The following is a 19418-nucleotide window of genomic DNA, read 5'->3' as shown; positions in this document are numbered from 1 at the left end:
AAACTTGATAAATCAACTGTCTAGTCACATTTTATGTCTTGTAGTTTGATGAATTCAACGTGTTTCTGTGCAGTAGCCGGTATTGCTGACAACTGCGCTGCTTTACCAAAAGCTGCCGAGACCAGATTGAGAAAGTGTAGCAGTATAAAGATCACGATTGCGAAATTCCATCTGAAATAGCTGACGTATGAGTAGTAAACTCTTGGAGCTTATCAGGTAGCGAGCCAATTTTCCAGTCAACTTCGTCATTGGTTTTCATGTGACCAATTTTGGCCATCGGTTTTTTATGGAACCAACTTTTGCTTTGCTTTTATGTTGTTTTTTTATGGACGACGTTTGGCCTTGGTTTTTATGTTGGTTTATATGGACGACGTTTGGCCTTGGCTTTTACGTTGGTTTTTATGGACGACGTTTGGCCTTGGCTTTTATGTTGTTTTTTTTACGGACGACGTTTGGCCTTGGCTTTATGTTGTTTTTTAATGGACGACGTTTGGCCTTGGCTTTTATGTTGTTTTTTACGGACAACGTTTGACCTTGGCTTTTACGTTGTTTTTTAATGGACGACATTTGGCCTTGGCTTTTATGTTGTTTTTTACGGACGACGTTTGACCTTGGCTTTTACGTTGTTTTTTAATGGACGACGTTTGCCCTTGGCTTTTATGTTGGTTCTTATGGACGACGTTTGGCCTTGGCTTTTACGTTGGTTTTTATGGACGACGTTTGGCCTTGGCTTTTATGTTGATTTTGATGGACGACGTTTGGCCTTGGTTTTTATGTTGTTTTTTTTACGGACGACGTTTGGGCTTGGCTTTTACGTTGTTTTTTAATGGACGACGTTTGGCCTTGGTTTTTATGTTGTTTTTTAATGGACGACGTTTGATCTTGGCTTTTATGTTGTTTTTTACGGACGACGTTTGACCTTGGCTTTTACGTTGTTTTTTAATGGACGACGTTTGGCCTTGGCTTTTATGTTGTTTTTTACGGACGACGTTTGACCTTGGCTTTTACGTTGTTTTTTACGGACGACGTTTGCCCTTGGCTTTTATGTTGGTTCTTATGGACGACGTTTGGCCTTGGTTTTTATGTTGTTTTTTTTTACGGACGACGTTTGGCCTTGGTTTTTATGTTGTTTTTTACGGACGACGTTTGGCCTTGGCTTTTACGTTGTTTTTTAATGGACGACGTTTGGCCTTGGTTTTTATGTTGGTTTTTACGGACGACGTTTGACCTTGGCTTTTACGTTGTTTTTTAATGGACGACGTTTGGCCTTGGTTTTTATGTTGTTTTTTTTACGGACGACGTTTGGCCTTGGCTTTTATGTTGGTTTTTTTTCAAAATATGTCACGACCACTGATTCAACTCATCAACTGGACCAATATGACTGCTGCTTAATACTGCCTTCCAACTGGAGGCTGACTATTAAGGAAGCTTATAAAACTGTAGCTTGATTAGGTCTTGAAAAGGAAGTGAATGGATTGGCACAGAGGAATATATAGAGGATAGGAACGGAAAATATCAATAAAGATATATAAGGTGTATAAGATATATCAAAGAATAGATAACTGGTCTCTTTATTATGAGAGCATGTGGGTAATTATATGTTTTCTAGTTGGCTACTTGAATATAAACGAAAGGTGATGTGTATAGCGATTTGGACTGATCTGAGTTGCATGACGGGTGAGTGATATGGAGGAGGATAGACGGATTGACAATAGATGGATGGATGGATGGATGGATGATGGATGGATGGAAGATGGATTGATTGAATGCCGCCAGTATTTCGAAGTCAGAATCATATGGTCCGGACCGGTATTTTATGGACGAGGTTTTGCCGTCGATCTTGATGAACCACTTGTGCCCAACGGTTTTGTATAACCAGCTTTGTCCGTTATTTTGATGAACCAACGTTTGCCATCGGTTTTGTAGATCCAACTTTGGCCTTCGGTTTTTATGTGACTAACTTTCAGTTTTTGATGAACCAGCCTTCGCCATAAGTGTCTTGTACCAACAGTTGCAATCGGATTTCCCAGACTTCTTTATTTCTACCTACAGACTTCCTAATTGTGAATCAAAACTTTGCTGTTACCAGGGCTTTTATCATGTAGCGTGCTTCGCCGCTGTGGTCCTTTAGGGGCTTGAAACTGTTTTGCCCCAGATCCATCTAATACTTCTTCTCTTGTTATGGTTACCATGTGGTACCCAATATCTATACATATTTCTTCAAGGACAGAAAGTCGCCTATATTGAACGGTTAGGGATTAAGAATCAGTCCGTAACTTTTGGACGTACCGAACAAAGTGCTGTAAGTCAACCGGATTTGACGTTAATCCACGGTACGTCTGGATTATTAAGCGTACTTTGTTAGTCGAGGAAGCAATGGCCATGGTCATGTCTAAAAAGAATGAAAATACTTAGATAGGCAATATATTCTTCTCTGTAAATAATTACCTTGAAAGTCGCCGGACACAAATCGTAACGCGTCTTTGGCTTTAGTGCCTGTATTTGTCATTCGGCAGTCCCGTGTTTCGAGAGATGAGCTGATGTTCGAATGAGGTGAGACAAACACCTGCGAGCAAAGACAATCAATATGCAAAGAGTTCACCATCTTTTGCAAGTTGCGGATCCGGCTGGCGAAGCTGTCGTTTGTATGGCTTTTTCTGGCATATCCTATATTGACCCAGTTGTTCTCCTCGCGTAACTTCCTGAGAAATTCTTGGCGGTTGAAGATTTTTTTGATTTCAGATTTGATATACACTTCCTTTTTGACATATATTTCTCGACCATAGATCCTTGAAATTTTGGAAGAATCATGATCATCCAACACCCGAATATGCTCTGCGCGTCCAAATTGTATGTCTTTGGCCATCCAGCTGGAGATAATCGAACTCGAAGGTACTTTATATTTCGGAAGATGGCATTCAAAGAATTTCTGGAGATCCACAGATGTCTGGATGGCTTTATCGTATAAAATCATGTCTTTAGGTTGTGGCTTTTCAACAGTCATTACTGCCTTTAAAACTCGCATGATTGCTTCCTTGGTTAAATCTAATTCTATGTAAAGACATTGTTAAATCTGCAAACCCTAATAATTTGGTGCTACCTTTGCTTTTACACACCTTCATCTGCTTTCTCTTCGACTGATAAGAGTTTGTGGGGGCAATCATTTTCTTTTGTACAGTGGACTTCTCCATCTTCCTTGACATGGTCAAGATTGTTTTCTTCGTCGGTATCTGGATACTCCAGCCACACGTCAGGTTCAACGGATATGGCAAGGGGAGCCATTGGAATAGGTACTGAGGGTCCGACATCGCAGTGGTAAACGATCTGGAACGGGCTCTTGCTAATTATTACTTTGGCTTCTTGTTTGTTGCTCGAGATATTAGTCAGACCTAGCACCTTGCATGAGGCGTCCGCTTTTGTGCGCAATGGATATGAGTGTGTTTGTGAAAGTGTTTTACACGGTATTGGCGAATCCATTGAGGAGAAATTGAGAGCAGAAAGAAAACAGTGGAACTGATGTTGCGTAACAGATGATTTTTCCTTTCTTTTTCTTTTTTTTTTTTTTTAAAAAAAAAAAAAAAAAAAAAACTTACTTTTTTCTCTCTATTTATTTGTCTTCACCCTTCATTACAATGCCTCGGAAACGGGCTGACAGAAGAGTGTGTATGTTTTCATTTTTGGGCATGTGGCAGTGATCGACACAGATGCCATTGTTTATCTTTGACAGTTTCAAGTTTCCTACTCCGTCAGCTGTCTTGTATCCCTGACAAAAGCCTAGTTTCCTACATTCGACTGTAACCTCTTATCTTGTGGAAGTACATGGTGATGTATTTATCATACGTCAGCATATTTCATCAAGGCAAAGTTCGTCTGTGATAACGATTGTTTTTAACCTTGTCATTGTTGCGTATCAGAGCGAGGATATTGGTTTCCCAGCCTATTTGAGGGACAAACTAGCACTGCAACTGTCTCAAAAAGTAGCAGTATCCGAGAGTGTAAAAACGTCTTTGTATAATGGCTATCAGTTCGAAGATATATGTTATTTGAAGATCCCAGCAAATCAATTTTAGCTTCAGTCTCGTCCATGGAGTGCAATCATGCCAAAACATCGGGCAATATCCCGCAGTTTTAATCGAAAGAACAACTCAAAGACAAATAAAAGGGGAATGCACCTATGTGTAACGTCACACCATAGGAAATGCATTGTTGGTTTTATTCAGAAAAATTCTCATTTTGGAACATGAAAGAAAAAAAAAAAAGAAACTAGCGAAGTCAAATGAGTCTTTATTCTGCTATCTCAATTAACATCAACCATTTTTTAAAGTTATCAAATAAATCTGAATAGTTGAGAAGGATGCAAATGAACATGTTGAGCTATTACGGATGATGGAACCGATAAGGGTATGATGAACATTGAACGCGATGGAAAGTTTCAAGAAACCCTCAGAGTCTCTATGCTGCTTCTATATAACTGAACTTTCAGTATGTGCACACCGCCGTCCTGTGTCAAGCACATCAACCTGATTCTGGATTTGCGTTTCCATCTGTTTGGAACACACGGGCTTTTAAGAAAAAGCAGTCTTAGCCAATGCGTAATTTCAGGGTCATCCACTGGTACTGACCACCAAACAAAGTTAGCTCTGATGAAAAAATACAGTGTCCAAAAAGCAGCCCCTCCTGTGCCACATCCCTTTCCACAAGGTTGCACATTATATCACGCTCTGTCAAACATCTGTCATTACAAAATCTCTTCAGATATTGTGCGGGATTACTTGCCGTGAGGTAGAAAAATGAAATCACACGTGGTAAGCAAAGTCCAAGCTGGTTGGCCGAAAAGTGGTTGACCACCTAATGTGTCACTTTTTACGTGTTTGAGATGATGATACTGATTGTGGCGACATTCATTGCGAGATAGCCTTTTTTTTCTTTAGTTTAGGTGCAAGCTGCAAGATCTTGCAAAAGGCTTACACAGGTTCGATAAAACACTATGCTTCTTGTACAATCATATCTTAAAAAGTTGATCCTTACGAATAAATTCTCGTCATGTGCTCAGCATTAATGTCTTTCATTGTTCTGACGTATCTACATTCTAGTGCTAACGTCTGCAATGGTACGATCGCTAAGTCCGAGAGTATTTCATTCCACAGTCTTCTATTTTGCCTGCAACGATCAAAATGACCTGAAATTCCAGCTGCGGACACATTAGTAACGATCAGGTTGATAAATAACAAAAAAAATATCAGTTGCTACTGTTAAGGAACCTACTCTTTTATACTGGATGAGCGCAAGGTTAATAAATTGTGTTATTCATTTGATGCAAACTTCCACCGCGGGGGAAATATAATGCGCGACAATCATCGATCGGTTAATGTCATTGGTCACATCTTTGAAGCCAGTAGAAAAATCCACGTGATCTTCATTATCCGAAAGGGCTATTCGTTCGTGGATCGATTCCCAGTGCGCAGCCGATCACTCGTTCAGGTGTCTCATGAGTTCTATTTTCAAAGCGGTCCGAGATAATGATGTAGAAACCATCAATAACTATATTCTTCTCGCCTTGGGTGAGCCGATCCGAAATCTGGGCTTCGCAAAAGAGGATCAGCGACGATTGCAACGATACTTCAAGTCTGCAGGATGCAAGCGATTTGACATTAATAAGCGATCCATTCTCGGCCGAACCGCCCTGCACTGCGCTGCCAGCTGGAATCGCATAGAGATCACCAAAGCACTTATGGCATGCCCTCTCGTTGACGTTAACATACAAGATCGCGAAAATGGATGGACAGCTTTGCACAGGTAAATCAAGTAAATCGTCCCATTAACCCAAACCATGAGATACTCAATCGCAGATATATAGAGCCTTATATGAAGGAAATCTCGAAATTGCGATGTTTCTGATCAAGCATGACGATATCGATCTGAATATCAAGGCAAGCTCTTTTCCTCGTGTGGTCGATCGAAAATGAAAACTAATTTCCATTGCAGGACAGCGAAGGCTTAGGAGCATTCGAGCTCTTGACGACTGAACCTATGCATGACACTTTGACTGAAAATCTAGTCAACGACTCGGACGACGATGATGATTCAGTCCACACTCCAGACATCGATGTTATGGGTGCCAAAGATATTTATTCGTGGGGCGTCAATACCAATTACGTGCTCGGTCAACGGGATTCTGAAAATCGAACGTTTCCCGAACGGGTGCCACTTGAACCAGAAAGGCAATTTTTGAGTTCTTACGACACATCACGACCTTATTCATACAAGTCCGTCTACATGTCAAAATTTCATATGGCAATCATTACAAACGATCGGTTACACAATTTCTTTGTTTGCGGCTATGGTCGAGGTGGCCGTCTCGGTACGGGCAAGGAAATCGATACCCAACTCGTCCCTATTCCAATTTTGCCAAAGGAGCACATTGTTACAGCCGCACTTGGTCGTGACCATACCATTGCTGTGTCTGGGTCCAATGATATTTTCACTTTCGGTAGCAACCAATTTGGCCAACTAGGTAAGGATTTGTGATGCAATCAGTAACGGGTGCTTGCTTGTATGCTTATATGTTCAATTTTGATGCAGGCTACGAAATTGGCGGCGATCATATGCAGCTTGTGCCACGTAAAGTCCAAATTCCTGGCTGGAAGCGCATGTCTTTTACAGGGGCCGCTGCGTCGAGCGTGCATTCGGTGGTGTACAGCGGTACCGAAGTTTACACCTTTGGTTTAAACCAAGGACAGCTAGGTAAATAACTGGGACCATAAAGGTACAAAATTCCATGATGGCTGAACCGTTTTTATCTCATGCATATAGGCTATCATGCCGATGATGAAAAGCTTCAAGTTACGCCACGTAAGGTGGCCTTTTCATTTCCATCCATACGACAAGTAGAAGCAACAGTAGGTCATCATTGCAGTATTCGTCACCTTTACAGTATCACCAACAATATTATACTAGGATTATGCCACCGTCGTTTTAACGGATCATGATGTCTATGTCCTCAGCGATTATCAGATGAAAAAAATGATGTAAGTCGAGCTTAATCGGATCGGTTGATTTCTGATTAACCCATCTTTTACTGGTAGATTCCCGATCGCCCGCTTTCCCCCGGATATTGTCGTTCACGGTACTCAAAGGCACACCATCACCAAACTGTTGGTCGGAACGGGTGATTATATGGGTGCGATATCCAACCAAGGCGATGTATACGTATGGACATGTAAACCAAATACGTCACGTCAGGCAACGGTAACAGCCTCCTCCAAAAAAACCGACGTATCTGTCGTCGTTGGCGAACCCGTGCGAGTATGGACTTGCGGGAAAAAGCGAATGGGCGCTCATGATGCGAGTATAGGACAGCACGGCGACGTCATTGTGTGCACCGAGTCAGGTCTTGTCTACGTTGGGACAAAAATCAAGGACACTGCCGGTCCCCGCTACAAGTATACCGGTGTCCCGTATCTGCAACGATGTATCCAAGTGTGCGCCAATGTCAGCGGGGCTTTTGTTGCTTTGCGTGCGGATGACCGGTTGACCAACCTCTTCTCTCAACCAATGACATTAATCCAAGATATGCGCCATGCTTTGCCCTTCAAAAAAGTGAACAAGCATTTACAAGATATCGTTGCAGACATCGAACGAGAGAAACAGAGAGCGCTCGCAAAGGAAAAGCAAACACTCCTAGACCCCGAAAACGATAATGCCACCGACGTCGTGAAAGACATTATTGACCACGCTCAAGCGCTGCGGAAAGAAGCGATTGAAAATGCTTGGAAGGAAATCGAACGGAGGAGCATTGCCGATAAGAGCACGAACGTCGTATTTACAGTGAAGGATCGGCGCTTTTATGGTCACGCTGCCATCATCGCATCGCGATGTGCAAGGTTTGAAGATTTGGTGGAACGTCAAGACGAAATCGAGCATATCCAAATTGAGAAAAAGGATCACTGGATCCACATCAATGTGTCGGGAATCCGTTCCAGCTCTTTCTACTTCTTTTTGGAATTTCTGTATACGAACGATCTGATATCCCCACAGAGTCAAGGTTTTACAACGCCTCCGCTATGCCAATTAGAAAACAATTTTGATACGAAGACACTGGAGAAAGAAATGTCATTTTTGGCCTCTCTGTTTGGTGTCACTCTGGAATACAGACCGCTGTACCACGAACCCAATCTTGAACCTGCGCTGTCAGAGGCTTTCAGGCTTTTGCTTCAGAATCCAAAATACCGTGATGTGAAAATCCAACTTCAAGACGGGTTTTTACTGGCCGACCAAGTGATTCTTCGGCAGCGATGTCCTTTCTTTACAGCTTTATTATCATCGGAAGCACCCTGGAGCGAGGTTCGCCGACAGCAGTTACTGACCACGACAAGCAATGGTCCTGCGTACCTGGAAGTCGACCTTAAGCATTTGCGAATGGATATTATGAAGGTGGTTTTACGATTCATCTATACGGAAGTTGCTGAAGACGAGATATACCTTTATTTACATGATATGCCCTCGGAGCGCATGTTGGATTATTTGTTGGACATGTTACGTGTGGCGGACGAGCTTCTTCTACCTCGGTTGGTGTCGATATGCGAGACCTTCCTTCTCCATTTCTTAAACCTACGAACCGCCATCACACTTGTAGAAGCTACCGATCTTTACTCGGCAGATAGATTGAAAGCCGTCTGCCAGCGCTATATCCTTTCCAATTTACCCTATTTCCTGTTGTCTGGCACGATGGATCATTTGCGAACAACAACGATCCATACCTTGGAAGAACAATTCCGATCTTTGCAAGCGCAAGTGCACGCAACGATCCAAATCAACGAATCAATGGGTGACAGCATAGCGGAACGGGAGGACGATGAATTCTCATCTTCTCTATTTGCGTTGTTACGAGGAGATGCGCCTCTTCCGAATCGGCAATTTGAAACACTGGTAACCATTCGTCCTGAACATGACAAGGAACCTGGATCTCCGACAGCCCAGTCTGCTCCAAGCAGGCGACCCTCAGTTCCCTCAGAAGCGAACGTTCGAAAGCAGCCAGCGAAAAAGAAAAAAGTACGCCTACTTACTGAATTTTTGGAAGGAGAAAAAGCGAACAAAACTGTACCAGACGAAAAACTCGTACCTGGATGGGCTATTCCATCAGATGCAAAAACAACGTAAGTAGCCAAACTTATGTGTGTATATTTTATTAAAAAAGATATTCCTAACGTGGGAAATGAGTAGTGGTACGACGACTTCACTGCGTGATATTCTTGGAGAAAAAGGCAAATCCACGGATCCGACGGCAAGCAATGTGAAGGTAAGCTTTGCCACCACAAAATGTGGCCTTTAAATTATGGGATGACTCATAATTCTTATGTGGACCGGCTGGATGCTTAGGTTTCGTCAGCGGTGCCTGCATTGAAAAAGCTGTCACAAAAAGAGAGACGAAAACTCCATCAAAGAGAGTTGGCAACGAATATGTCGACAATGACAGAATCGTCTAAGTCCGTCTGGGGTAAAGTGACGGTGGAAAATCCTATTTCATTGGCAGACTCGTCTTCCAAACAGCCTGCACCAATTCTCTCACCTTGCCTGCCTGAAGCCATTCAAGTAGATGAAGTGAAAGGAAAGGGCAAAAAAATGTGAGTTTGATTTCTACAGCAATGAAAGCACGATGACATATTTTTCTGATTTGTTTCTGATTTATACTTTAGCTACGTATCAAAAGATGTGTTGGACGAAACCATGTCAGTGCGGCCTCACAATATCGCTCTTGATATCCCGGCTCCGGCACAGAATATCGTCGATAGACTAGGTTCTTCATTTACTATGGTGCCTATTCGACGAGCGGGATCATCCAAGGGTCCATTATCCAACCAGAACCTGGAGCCGGCGTCACTACGAAGTATTATACAGCAGCAAAAAATAGAAGATGATTGGATCAAAGGGCGACGGCCGAGGAAAAGTCTCGTTCAAATTCAGACCGAAGAGCGAGCCAAACAAGGGTTGTATGAATTCTATGTGCAGACGATCGAACTAAAATCAGGCGAATGGTTTGAGATATCCCATAGTGATCAATAAATGGAGGGAAGGTGTGAAAATAAGCGTGGGTTCTAAGTATACAGCTGTTCCCACGGACTTTTTTTTTTGATTTTCAGACAAGCAGTGTCAGGTAGTACGATTGTATCTGTTAAAAGCGAATCAACTTTTGGGAGAGAACAATGAAACGAAATTAGCGGATTGTTATATTTAACTGTGCACGTTGCGGTAAAAAGCCAAACTAGTCAACGGCTACGTTGACAGTTGCTCAAGCTGCCGACGTTGTCGAGTCGTGGATTTCCTGCTAAACGGTAACTTTGAACAGCCTTCAACAGAACTACCTTTGGTACTCATGCTTAGCCATTTTTATGCTGTGAAGAAATCAGCCAAGAACTTTCTACGGTTGAATATACGTTAGTCAATAGAGGCCGGCTCCCGAATCTCGGGATCCAGTTAAAAAAGACTTATTCAGGGGCAAAGGCAATAGGGCGAAATTTCAGGCAGACCTTAATTTTCTTTGGGTTGAAATCAATTCCCGAAAAAAGATATTATGCGAGCAACGTACTCAGGTGCCCCTTTTTTCTTTCCATTTTCACCGGAAAACATATACCACTTTCTTTATAACCCTAAACACCCCGATGAAGAAAACACAAATCACTGAAGCTGATTGCTGGTTCGTGGTCGGCGCTCATCAAGCCGGGGCCACTGAGCAGATGTGCTCTGATTTGTCGGGATTGTCGAAATCGGCCACGCACACGATCATCAAAAACTTTCGAAAACAGGGATCACCTCATGCGGCTCATCTCAGCGTAGCGACCATGATAAAAGCCAATACAACGTTGTCTCATGGTAGGAAGAAAATCAGATAACTGGTTATTTTTTGCATGGACCACCTATATTAATCCAGCGGACCAATATAATTTAGCTCCCAGTAAACGCAAGGCAGACGAATTAAAGGTACCGTTTCATTGAAAGGATTTTTATGGTTAGCATTCTTTTCTTTTTCGGTTTTTTTCATGCTGAATATCGGATCACAGGGCAATCAGCTTCCGCCTCGACCTCGAAAAAGAGGCCGACCACGGAAACCAGAGGTGGATGAAACCATTTTCAGTGCTTCGTTCATACGTCATGTTTTGTTACCCCGACGACGCACATCCTCTCCAATTTTGACCAACCCTTGTTCCCCTTTGGGTCAGGTAAGTACAAATAGTTCATTCAGACAGTGTCGGTGGGAGATAAATAAAGAATTATTGATGCATGATTGGTTGTAATTATGTGCCGTTGCCTCATCACTGCCCTGTTATTTATTAGTCCCAGGAGGCATCGTCAAAACAGCCACCGTGTGAAGAAGAAGACGCATTACCTCCTACACCACAATCACTGAACACAATGAACGACGAGGAAGAGGATGAAGGATACAAGAAGGAAACATCAGATATGGACGATGTAGATTGGACGGTGGAGGATGACAGAACGTTGATTATGCACATGCTGGAGCACGGCCATTCTATCAAGTGGAAGGAGGTTGAAATCAAGTTCAAAGACCGCCATGGAGCGAAAATGTGCAATGAACGATGGTTGTTGTTAAAGAAACAAATGCTGAAGGATATCCCGCGGTTTATGAAATAAAAAGAGAAAGAGCCTTTTTGGTATTGTGGAATCTGACTTTGTGGGTTTTTAACTTTGGACGATAGCCAAATTAATCGTGTTGCCATACTTTCTTCCTTTGCTTTTGGGATGAAGCCAACGCCTAATTGATGTGCGACGGAGTGTAACGTGTTGAAACGTGCATCGATTCCCTTTTCTTTCGATTGATTTATTTTTCATTTAATGATGGCATGCTAAGAAATCTTCAGTGGCCTTCTCTTTTTTATACTCATTATCGTCCTTGTTACCTGTCTTCAAACCAATCCTTTTCATTCCTTATTACCCATCCCTTTCGTGAATTTTTTTTCCTGTTGCCTGTGGAGAAGTGCCATCTCGAGACCTTACATGAAAGCGTTCCTTTGGTTGCTCTCCATTCTGATACTTGCCAGTGCTGTGGCAATTGCAGGTGCATAAACCGACTTCCCTACCTCAAAAACTATTGTTTTGCGTCTAGTATCAGTTGGAAGCTCATTCATCCTTACTTTTATCTATACAGATCGAGCCATAAGCAATGTCAAATACGGTTGCAGAGGTACCCACCAAACTTTCTTCACTTTTCCTTCTTCTCCCATACTTTATTACGCTATCCTTCAAAAAGAATAAGTAACAGTTGGAATAACCCGTATCTGGATAGCTGGAATGCCCTGCCTCCGTGCGACTCGGCCCACAGCTACAATTGGAAAACGTCATTGTACCGACGATACTTCAGACCACGACCACGATCACGGTGACCACGCGTCCGTAGTTGCTTCCAATTTATCCCTCCACTCTAGTAAACATTCATCGACACCGACTATCAAAGCTCATCGTGCCACGGGGATCCCAAAAAAGTCTGATTCGAAAAAATCAGATGAAAAAAAGTCAAACGAAAAAAAGTCAAACGAAAAAAACTCGAATGAAAAACAGTTGAACGAAAAAAAGTCGGATGAAAAAAAGAAATCCAATACAACGGCATCACACAAAGGAAAGCATACCTCTGCTACACCGACGCATAAAAAGAAACATACCTCAACAAAGGTAACAAAAGCAACAAAGGCGACACTTCATCATCATCAATTAAAAGCGAAGGACGCCAAGACAAAAACGACGCACAAGACGCATCATACTTCCGCGCACCATATTCCCAAACCTACGACAAAGAAGAAACATCATGCTTCCAAATCAGCCCACCACGGCAGTTCGGCTCATGGCACGGATTCATCGTCTGTAAAGGCCGAAAAGGAAAGCAAACCCAGCAACATTCGAGCAATGGCCCAAGATCCGAAGCAGAAACCTACCACTACGACGACGACGACCACCACCACCACCACGTCGGTTGTGACACCCACCGTTGGTGTAGGCTACACTCAGTTCATGAATCCGTCTGCTCCAGCCGGTCCCACTCCCAATGTGTCTCCCGTATTGGGTGAATCCGCACCTTCATTTGAAGATCCCAAAGATACAAAACCGAGCGATCCAAATCAACAGTCGATGACCGCCCAAAACCTGCCTTCCAAACCGGTCAGCGCACAGACTGAGAACAAAACAATCGGTATATCGGTGGGTGCAGCCATCGGCTGTGTGGCTGCAGCAGGTCTTGCAGGCATGTTTGTCTATCGCCGTAAGCGTCAAAATGGCGATCAAACAATGGACAATAGCGATGATATCGAAGAGGCACACAGAGACGGTGGAGGTCCAGAAACTCGCTGGCGTCCTCAGTCATTCATGGCCGCTGTGGCAGGTGCGGTCGCCAAATTACCCAAACGTAGCAATTCAGCGGCGTCCCAAGCAAGCCATGGTGTGCGATCAGTCTTTGGCAGCCTCCGTCGAGCCGCTAGTAATGCTTCCTCGTCGTTGCGCTCCAATACAAGCAATCGCCACAGTCAAGCGAGCCAAGAAAGTTTCGGTATTGCCATCACCACCGGTTCATCATCCTCTCCACCGCCCTTGGCTCGTATTGATGATGGATACCAAGACGTAGAAGTAAGACAACACACACACGCCTACTAGTGCCTTTTTCAATCCCTCCTTTGAGCCAGATATAGAAAGTTTAGTTATTTTACTATTTTTCCTTTAAGAAAAAGAAGAAGAAGAAAAAAGGATCTCAGAAACCAAGGAACGATGAGAATAGGAGATGAGTTCTCAAGAGATCGAGATTGTTAAAAAAAATGCGGTTTAATACACTATGTATTTTTTTTTATTCATTGTTTTAAAGCCTCATCAGACAATCACACCTGAAAGGTGTTTTGACCGCGACGTTGATTGATTAGATAAGACGCTGATGCTTTGCTGCGCGGCCAACTGCTGGCAAATGCGTGACAGTGATTGTACGGTGGATAAGGAGAGCGACATGGCGGAAGAGAGTGAGGTTGAAGAGGACGAAGTAGACAAAGATATGGAGGGATCAGAATGCCGTCGAGCCATGTTTTTGACAAACCGGGCCAATTCCAGCGGCAGATCAATATTGTAGGGTGGGATAGGGATATCTTCCACGGTGTTAATGATGTGATTCAATTGTTCAGGGACCAAGGCCAAAACAGGTTGCCATAGAGAGGTCAAACCGGTTGAAACGCAGCTTGTTTCGTTGTGCTTGTTTTCATTGGTCTTTGGAAATTTTAAGGTTCGCATAAGAGATTATTATTAGCATCAGGTATCGAAAAAATAGAAACAGGTTCTCCGCTCACCGAAATAAAATTGATGAAATCCATGAATCCACGTGCATTTTTCTGCAAGCAGTTATGTAAATCGCTAATGCATTCTCTTGTACCATGATGGAAGCTTACCTGGATAAAGTTATCCAAATATACCGTCCACGCTTCTGTAATGTTGGTGTCCACTAAATTGGCCAGTGTCATTAAGCTTTTGGCTAACAACGTGAGTGTGCGACTCGTTTTGGCATCGGGATGATCTGAAGAAAAACGTTTCAATGGTCGGTACGCTTAAGCAACAAGGTAAACAGATACTACCTTGAACGAGATCGAATAGCTTGGGTGATATGATCGCAGGACAGATAAGACGTAAAAAGATGAATCCACTAAAGTGAAGGGGAAATGAATGGTGCAACATCTGTCAGATAAAGCTCCGATGATTTAGCTAAATATGTTGTAGCCCACCTCACACATGTGAAACGTGTTGTCTGGTGTTTACCAGAAGCCTTATTTTCCAAATCGAATTTGTGTACAATGGCGGACTGCAAGTGACAGAAAATCTCGCGTAATTCACTGCAAGGGTCCCGCACAGTTAGCCATTCCGATGTCATGCAAGACTACCGTTTATACTCACGGAGGGCATTTAGTTTGTGAGGCTTCAATGCTTTTCCAGGCTAGCTGAACGTAATGTGATAACTTTTCACACTGTGAAATGAGGCAGTCATTGCTGCCACTGTGAGGTAACCGGCTCGGTATGACCTAGAGGAGGAGCCCCAGAATGGATCAGCATGTTGTCATGCCTTCAAACTGTTATGCTCCGTTGCCATGCTTACCTCGATGTGAACTTTGGACTTGCATATGGTTTGGACAATACCACCGACGGCCTGATCTAGGTACTCTTTTCCTACCAACTTCATATAGGTGTCCAAGACCTTGGTCAACAAGGAATTACCCCTAAAAATTAAGAAAATGGTTAAGACATCTCATTTGAAACCATCGTTGCCAGTTCGCCAAATTTAATACCGGAATAGGATATTGGCATTATCTAATAAAATTATGTTAATGGCGTGTTCAAAGGAGCCAAAACTCTCGCATGGCCGAGACCGCGTCAATTTACCGGCATGCATGGCAGAGACTTCAAAATCGATCAATGATTTGATCCAACGCACAGACTGGCCTAGCGCCTCATAGATACGTAGTAATATTTGCGCAAAATTATCGAGATTTCGTGTTTGACGAGCAATCTCATAGATCGCTTCATTATCGAACCGAGATAACAACTAAGCACATGTCTGATCAGTTTTCTGGTTCATCAGGACAATACCATCGATCAATATACCTCCACCAAGTGTTTGTAATGGTCATACGGTAAAACAATTTGTTCCTCCAGACGGAAAGCCAATTTTATTTCGATGCCATTCAGTGGCATCTGGTTGTAAACCCCACTAAGACTGGCAAAAGTGGAAAAGGTGCGATGTCGCCCTTCTTTTCGGAGCTCATGCCATTCTTCAACCATGTCCTGTCCCCGATGGAGCTCAGCCAACGGAACAAAGACCGATCCTTCCGGAAAAGTTAAAGGCTCATTGTCACGGCTTACAACGAAGTAACCATTCTATTTACCTAAGCATGTGCCACGATCCGTTTTATTGGCATGCTTGCTGTTGAGATGAACAGTGACGCCGCGTCGAATTTTTTGAAGATCTCTGAATAAATAAACGTCAATGAGGAAAACTTTTAAAAAGCGTGAAATGATGGCATTGCATACCTAAAGACGAACTCTTCGCGCCAAAAAGGGGTGGCTGTTCGCTGAAGACATCCGGTACTTGCAATCTTTTCGTTGTCGATGATAACATCGCAGTAAAGCTCATTTGAAGGAGGGTCCTTGTTGTTAATAGGCACATGTCTTGCTTCCACCACTTGTACGGTAAGCGTTCGGCCTTGTCTGTAAGAATGCGAATCAATAGTATCCGGAGTGGGCTTGAGCAAAAAGCTTGGTACACAGAAAATCTTGAGAAGCGTCATCCACTCATCACGTTCCTGGCAAGTATTAGTCCAAACGTAGTAGGTGTCAAGAGGAGATGAGCGAAGTGCAAAGCAACATGATGATTGAAACACTGATTTAGCTACAGAATAAATCTGCTGCCGAGAAAGAGTGCAAAGATAAATCGATTCGTGATGCCACGTCGAACAAGCCTGTTGATCCCAAACCTAGATTGTGGTGAGTATGCGACTATCAATACCTATGTGATAATAAACAATCCATACATCTTCACAGTGAAAGTGCAAGATGCCGTTGGCAAGCACCGTTACTTGTACCAACGGCCAGTAATCGGATTTGGCGTCTTCCTTTCTTCCTGCAGATTCTAATGGGCTATCATGTTAAATGGGTTTGTCGAAATGCCTTTCAACTTTAGCCATCAACCTACCGCGCATCCGAAAAGTAGCCGTTTTGATAACTTTATCCCTGTATGCCTCTGTATCACACCCTGCTGGACATCGAAAAGTGCTTCTACTCGAACGCTGGCTGAAGTGTTAGAGGCCATGAAAAAAAAAAAAACATGAAATTACAGCTAACAGTATACGCTACTTACGCCCACCTTTCCACTATCCGAAAACAAAGCTTCCGAGTCTGAATGTATGGTTGAGTATCTTGAAAACGATAACAATGAATCGCTGCTACGAGTGTGCGCGTTTCGCGGGGGAGGAATCTGCGGATGCACAGACGAAGAAATTCTTTAATAATTGTAGCAGATATTGCTCGTATGATTCCTCCTTACAGCGCTACGTCGGCCTTTTGGCATGGTTTGCTGTGATTTGCATTTGAGGCTACGCCACGAAACGAATGCCTTGTACCAGTGGGCAAAATCTGTCGCTGTTTCTGCTTGCAAAATGGCCCCTTTACCACTGCCATTTCCTTGTTAACAGAATTATATGTCAATTCTGTAATGTTTAACGCTAACCTGTCTTGGAAGGACGGTACCAACTGCATTACAAAGTCACGTTTCTCTTGTTGTGGTACTTTGAATGCCATCGTTCTCAGTTGTATAACGGCCGAGCCCGTCTGCAGTACAAATGTTATAAACGCCGCCAGCATCTTAGCGTTCCATGTCATTTTTGGCTTACCCCATCCTCTTGACGCTGCATCAGCATCCCACTATCTTTCTCAATCTCAAAGTAAGATCTTTGTTTTCATTAGCCTTTAGAGTGACATATGGGAAGGTCGATATTATATTATACCTTTGCCATGTGGTTTGTCCGTCATACTTTTGCTTCATAAACAGATAACCTTCGGTGACAATTTTAGATGCCATAAAAGCTGCACTAGGATCTACTAGCAACGAGTCCAAACTGCTGTAGCGATGCTGAAAACGCCAAAAGGAAGTACGGATTAATATCAATTCAAGGGATAGCTACAATTATTCAATGTATTTACCATGGTACGCGGCTTGTTGAGAAAAGAGATGAATGATGTCGGAGAAGACGGCCGAGGCCTGCTCAGCGAAGTCTTCTCTTGAGAAGCGACATTGATCTTCAAATCATCGTGATATACTGCCAACTTTTCTTGCAAATAAAATGACAAGCGGTCATCAATCTAATAGCCACAAGATGAGCATTCATAGTTTTGCATAATAATAAAGCATTTTTGTCAGGCGCCAACCTCATAATCGTCGGCAAAGGATGGTTTGTAAGAACACATAGAGTTTGCCGGGCTGATGGGCCTGGAGTAAGCCAGATCAAAAGGCGATTTCTGTGCGTCAGCCACAGGTTCGATATTCTCCGGCAAAGAGCGGACCATGTTTTCCAGGTGGTTCATAGTGGACCGTTTCTCAGATTGTAAGGTTTGTAATATGGTTGATGTCTGATTGTATTTAGACATATATTGTAAACAACTGTTCTGAATAATCAAAAAAGTTGCTGACGGATCTTACATGCTCTGTGAGTAGCGTGCGCGTTTTTTGGATAATCGAAGCCATGTCGCTCATGTACTCAAAAGTGATCTCGCACATGGTTCGCTTGCAAATGTATAAATTGGCAGCTAGATCCTATGATATAGATGTGGAGGGTAAGACACTACTACAAAACAGCAATCACAAAGGGTCAGCCTGCGTACATCCATCACTCTTTTACTTGTTCGACCCCTGGTCTTTTGTAAGGTACAGTATCTTGCAGAGGCCTGCTCGAATTGCTTTCTGGCTGTAATCAGTCCATGTCGAGATTTCTATAGACGATGATTGAGCAAAAGTGATTATGTCGAACAGTCGTCCTAGTTCTTACACCCAGAATCCTACGAATAGACGTAGCTTGCTTGTAGAGTGGACCTAAATGGTGACGGTTATGATCATTCTACGTTGACTCAGGGATTATTGCAGTCCACTTACGGAGAATATCCTCCATCACACGCTCGGCAACGGATGGCGGTACCGTATCATGGGATAAAGACGCTTATGGTTTGACAGTATTAAACGATGGATCACACAAGGTCACGGCAGTAGTACAAAACAGATGAACGTACCTGCGTGTTCCGAAACATCATTGATTAACAGAACGTTGGTCTGCTGCATCAATTGTCGAGTTAATTTTGCATACGCTGATATGCACAATCAGTCATCCAGGGATTGGTGGTACGAGGTTAATAAAAAAAACGCTGCGATCTGCGAAATGGAAAAATCATCACGCACCTTTTTGCAGCTGCCATATTTGTTGAACGGATTGGAACCAAAGCAAGAATTCGCTCAACCAGGCTTCCCGTTGTTTAACGTATCGTCGAAAGTTGGGTGAGTCATTCCAGATGTCCTCAGAGACCAAGTGGGACATGTCTTCACGAGGCAGATCTAAGCGCGGTTCGTGGTCGGTGGACCAGGGTTGGCGTGGTAACGGTCCGAGCGATAAGTGGGTGGAGCTCAATAATGGCTCGGTTGAGGACCACTGAAGAAGAGGTGACAACATGGAGGAGGATCGTGGAAGTTGAGGCATGGTGACACCATAATCACAGGATCTCCGCTCCGACAAAGGATGATGTCCGTCCATAATTTAAGAGAGGGAAAACTATGGAATAAAAACCGAAAAAAACGAGAGTTGAGGCAAATGGGTGGCAGTAGTCAGTAAAAGAAAGAAAAGCAGATG

General features: G+C 43.2%; 6 protein-coding genes across 6 annotated transcripts; 3 read left to right on the top strand and 3 right to left on the bottom strand.

Annotated features, from left to right (window-relative positions):
• Positions 1-1681: 1681 nt before the first annotated feature.
• Positions 1682-3548, bottom strand: BYT42DRAFT_556251 (uncharacterized protein). The gene is made up of 4 exons (XM_051566760.1): positions 3117-3548; positions 2449-3051; positions 2290-2392; positions 1682-2238 (listed from the first exon to the last, which is right to left on the bottom strand). The coding sequence occupies exons 1-4, from the start codon at positions 3280-3282 to the stop codon at positions 2058-2060; spliced, it is 1053 nt and encodes a 350-aa protein (XP_051427212.1). The 5' UTR covers positions 3283-3548; the 3' UTR covers positions 1682-2057.
• Positions 3549-5446: 1898 nt separating this feature from the next.
• Positions 5447-10218, top strand: BYT42DRAFT_188138 (uncharacterized protein). Its single transcript, XM_051562450.1, has 10 exons — positions 5447-5796; positions 5858-5930; positions 5986-6514; positions 6583-6744; positions 6814-6899; positions 6958-7028; positions 7086-9155; positions 9223-9298; positions 9379-9623; positions 9696-10218. The coding sequence occupies exons 1-10, from the start codon at positions 5489-5491 to the stop codon at positions 10060-10062; spliced, it is 3987 nt and encodes a 1328-aa protein (XP_051427211.1). The 5' UTR covers positions 5447-5488; the 3' UTR covers positions 10063-10218.
• A 307-nt stretch (positions 10219-10525) lies between these two features.
• BYT42DRAFT_526687 (uncharacterized protein) lies at positions 10526-11685 on the top strand. The gene is made up of 4 exons (XM_051565353.1): positions 10526-10869; positions 10946-10977; positions 11058-11216; positions 11332-11685. Exons 1-4 carry the CDS (start codon positions 10659-10661, stop codon positions 11647-11649), a joined length of 720 nt encoding a protein of 239 aa, XP_051427210.1. The 5' UTR covers positions 10526-10658; the 3' UTR covers positions 11650-11685.
• Positions 11686-11840: 155 nt separating this feature from the next.
• BYT42DRAFT_556244 (uncharacterized protein) lies at positions 11841-13826 on the top strand. The gene is made up of 3 exons (XM_051566759.1): positions 11841-12073; positions 12164-12199; positions 12302-13826. The coding sequence occupies exons 1-3, from the start codon at positions 12013-12015 to the stop codon at positions 13654-13656; spliced, it is 1452 nt and encodes a 483-aa protein (XP_051427209.1). The 5' UTR covers positions 11841-12012; the 3' UTR covers positions 13657-13826.
• A 5-nt stretch (positions 13827-13831) lies between these two features.
• On the bottom strand, positions 13832-14590 carry BYT42DRAFT_188116 (uncharacterized protein). The gene is made up of 3 exons (XM_051562449.1): positions 14430-14590; positions 14331-14372; positions 13832-14250 (listed from the first exon to the last, which is right to left on the bottom strand). Exons 1-3 carry the CDS (start codon positions 14499-14501, stop codon positions 13867-13869), a joined length of 498 nt encoding a protein of 165 aa, XP_051427208.1. The 5' UTR covers positions 14502-14590; the 3' UTR covers positions 13832-13866.
• Positions 14579-19417, bottom strand: BYT42DRAFT_188089 (uncharacterized protein). The gene is made up of 22 exons (XM_051562448.1): positions 18974-19417; positions 18808-18882; positions 18674-18736; positions 18570-18613; positions 18406-18513; positions 18224-18337; positions 17953-18153; positions 17728-17886; positions 17532-17656; positions 17418-17475; positions 17255-17355; positions 17072-17198; positions 16886-17002; positions 16721-16814; positions 16560-16657; positions 16060-16502; positions 15915-15997; positions 15634-15854; positions 15412-15574; positions 15318-15339; positions 15128-15248; positions 14579-15053 (listed from the first exon to the last, which is right to left on the bottom strand). Exons 1-22 carry the CDS (start codon positions 19320-19322, stop codon positions 14925-14927), a joined length of 3015 nt encoding a protein of 1004 aa, XP_051427207.1. The 5' UTR covers positions 19323-19417; the 3' UTR covers positions 14579-14924.
• Between the last annotated feature and the right edge of the window lies 1 nt (position 19418).

The sequence above is a fragment of the Radiomyces spectabilis genome (assembly GCF_025331425.1).
Source record: "Radiomyces spectabilis strain NRRL 2753 chromosome Unknown BYT42scaffold_2, whole genome shotgun sequence".
Taxonomy (NCBI): domain Eukaryota; kingdom Fungi; phylum Mucoromycota; class Mucoromycetes; order Mucorales; family Radiomycetaceae; genus Radiomyces; species Radiomyces spectabilis.
Note: the sequence above shows the minus strand (reverse complement) of the source record. Positions and strands in the feature narration are given on the sequence as shown.

Bases quoted from the DNA above. Each gene is read 5' to 3' on its own strand.
- BYT42DRAFT_556251 (XM_051566760.1), bottom strand. From the start codon at position 3,282: ATGGCTCCCCTTGCCATATCCGTTGAACCTGACGTGTGGCTGGAGTAT. The intron at 2,393-2,448 runs GTAATTATTTAC...CATTCTTTTTAG, and splicing joins TGTGTCCGGCGACTTTCAAG to ACATGACCATGGCCATTGCT. The intron at 2,239-2,289 runs GTACGTCCAAAA...CGTTCAATATAG, and splicing joins GACTTACAGCACTTTGTTCG to GCGACTTTCTGTCCTTGAAG.
- BYT42DRAFT_188138 (XM_051562450.1), top strand. From the start codon at position 5,489: ATGAGTTCTATTTTCAAAGCGGTCCGAGATAATGATGTAGAAACCATC. The intron at 5,931-5,985 runs GCAAGCTCTTTT...TTTCCATTGCAG, and splicing joins ATATCGATCTGAATATCAAG to GACAGCGAAGGCTTAGGAGC. The intron at 6,745-6,813 runs GTAAATAACTGG...TCATGCATATAG, and splicing joins TTTAAACCAAGGACAGCTAG to GCTATCATGCCGATGATGAA.
- BYT42DRAFT_526687 (XM_051565353.1), top strand. From the start codon at position 10,659: ATGAAGAAAACACAAATCACTGAAGCTGATTGCTGGTTCGTGGTCGGC. The intron at 10,978-11,057 runs GTACCGTTTCAT...ATCGGATCACAG, and splicing joins GCAAGGCAGACGAATTAAAG to GGCAATCAGCTTCCGCCTCG. The intron at 11,217-11,331 runs GTAAGTACAAAT...GTTATTTATTAG, and splicing joins CTTGTTCCCCTTTGGGTCAG to TCCCAGGAGGCATCGTCAAA.
- BYT42DRAFT_556244 (XM_051566759.1), top strand. From the start codon at position 12,013: ATGAAAGCGTTCCTTTGGTTGCTCTCCATTCTGATACTTGCCAGTGCT. The intron at 12,074-12,163 runs GTGCATAAACCG...TTATCTATACAG, and splicing joins CAGTGCTGTGGCAATTGCAG to ATCGAGCCATAAGCAATGTC. The intron at 12,200-12,301 runs GTACCCACCAAA...GTATCTGGATAG, and splicing joins TGTCAAATACGGTTGCAGAG to CTGGAATGCCCTGCCTCCGT.
- BYT42DRAFT_188116 (XM_051562449.1), bottom strand. From the start codon at position 14,501: ATGACACTGGCCAATTTAGTGGACACCAACATTACAGAAGCGTGGACG. The intron at 14,373-14,429 runs GTAAGCTTCCAT...AACTGCTTGCAG, and splicing joins ATTTGGATAACTTTATCCAG to AAAAATGCACGTGGATTCAT. The intron at 14,251-14,330 runs GTGAGCGGAGAA...AAATTTCCAAAG, and splicing joins ATTTCATCAATTTTATTTCG to ACCAATGAAAACAAGCACAA.
- BYT42DRAFT_188089 (XM_051562448.1), bottom strand. From the start codon at position 19,322: ATGGACGGACATCATCCTTTGTCGGAGCGGAGATCCTGTGATTATGGT. The intron at 18,154-18,223 runs GTAAGATCCGTC...AAATACAATCAG, and splicing joins GCACGCTACTCACAGAGCAT to ACATCAACCATATTACAAAC. The intron at 17,199-17,254 runs GTTAGCGTTAAA...AGGAAATGGCAG, and splicing joins GTACCGTCCTTCCAAGACAG to TGGTAAAGGGGCCATTTTGC.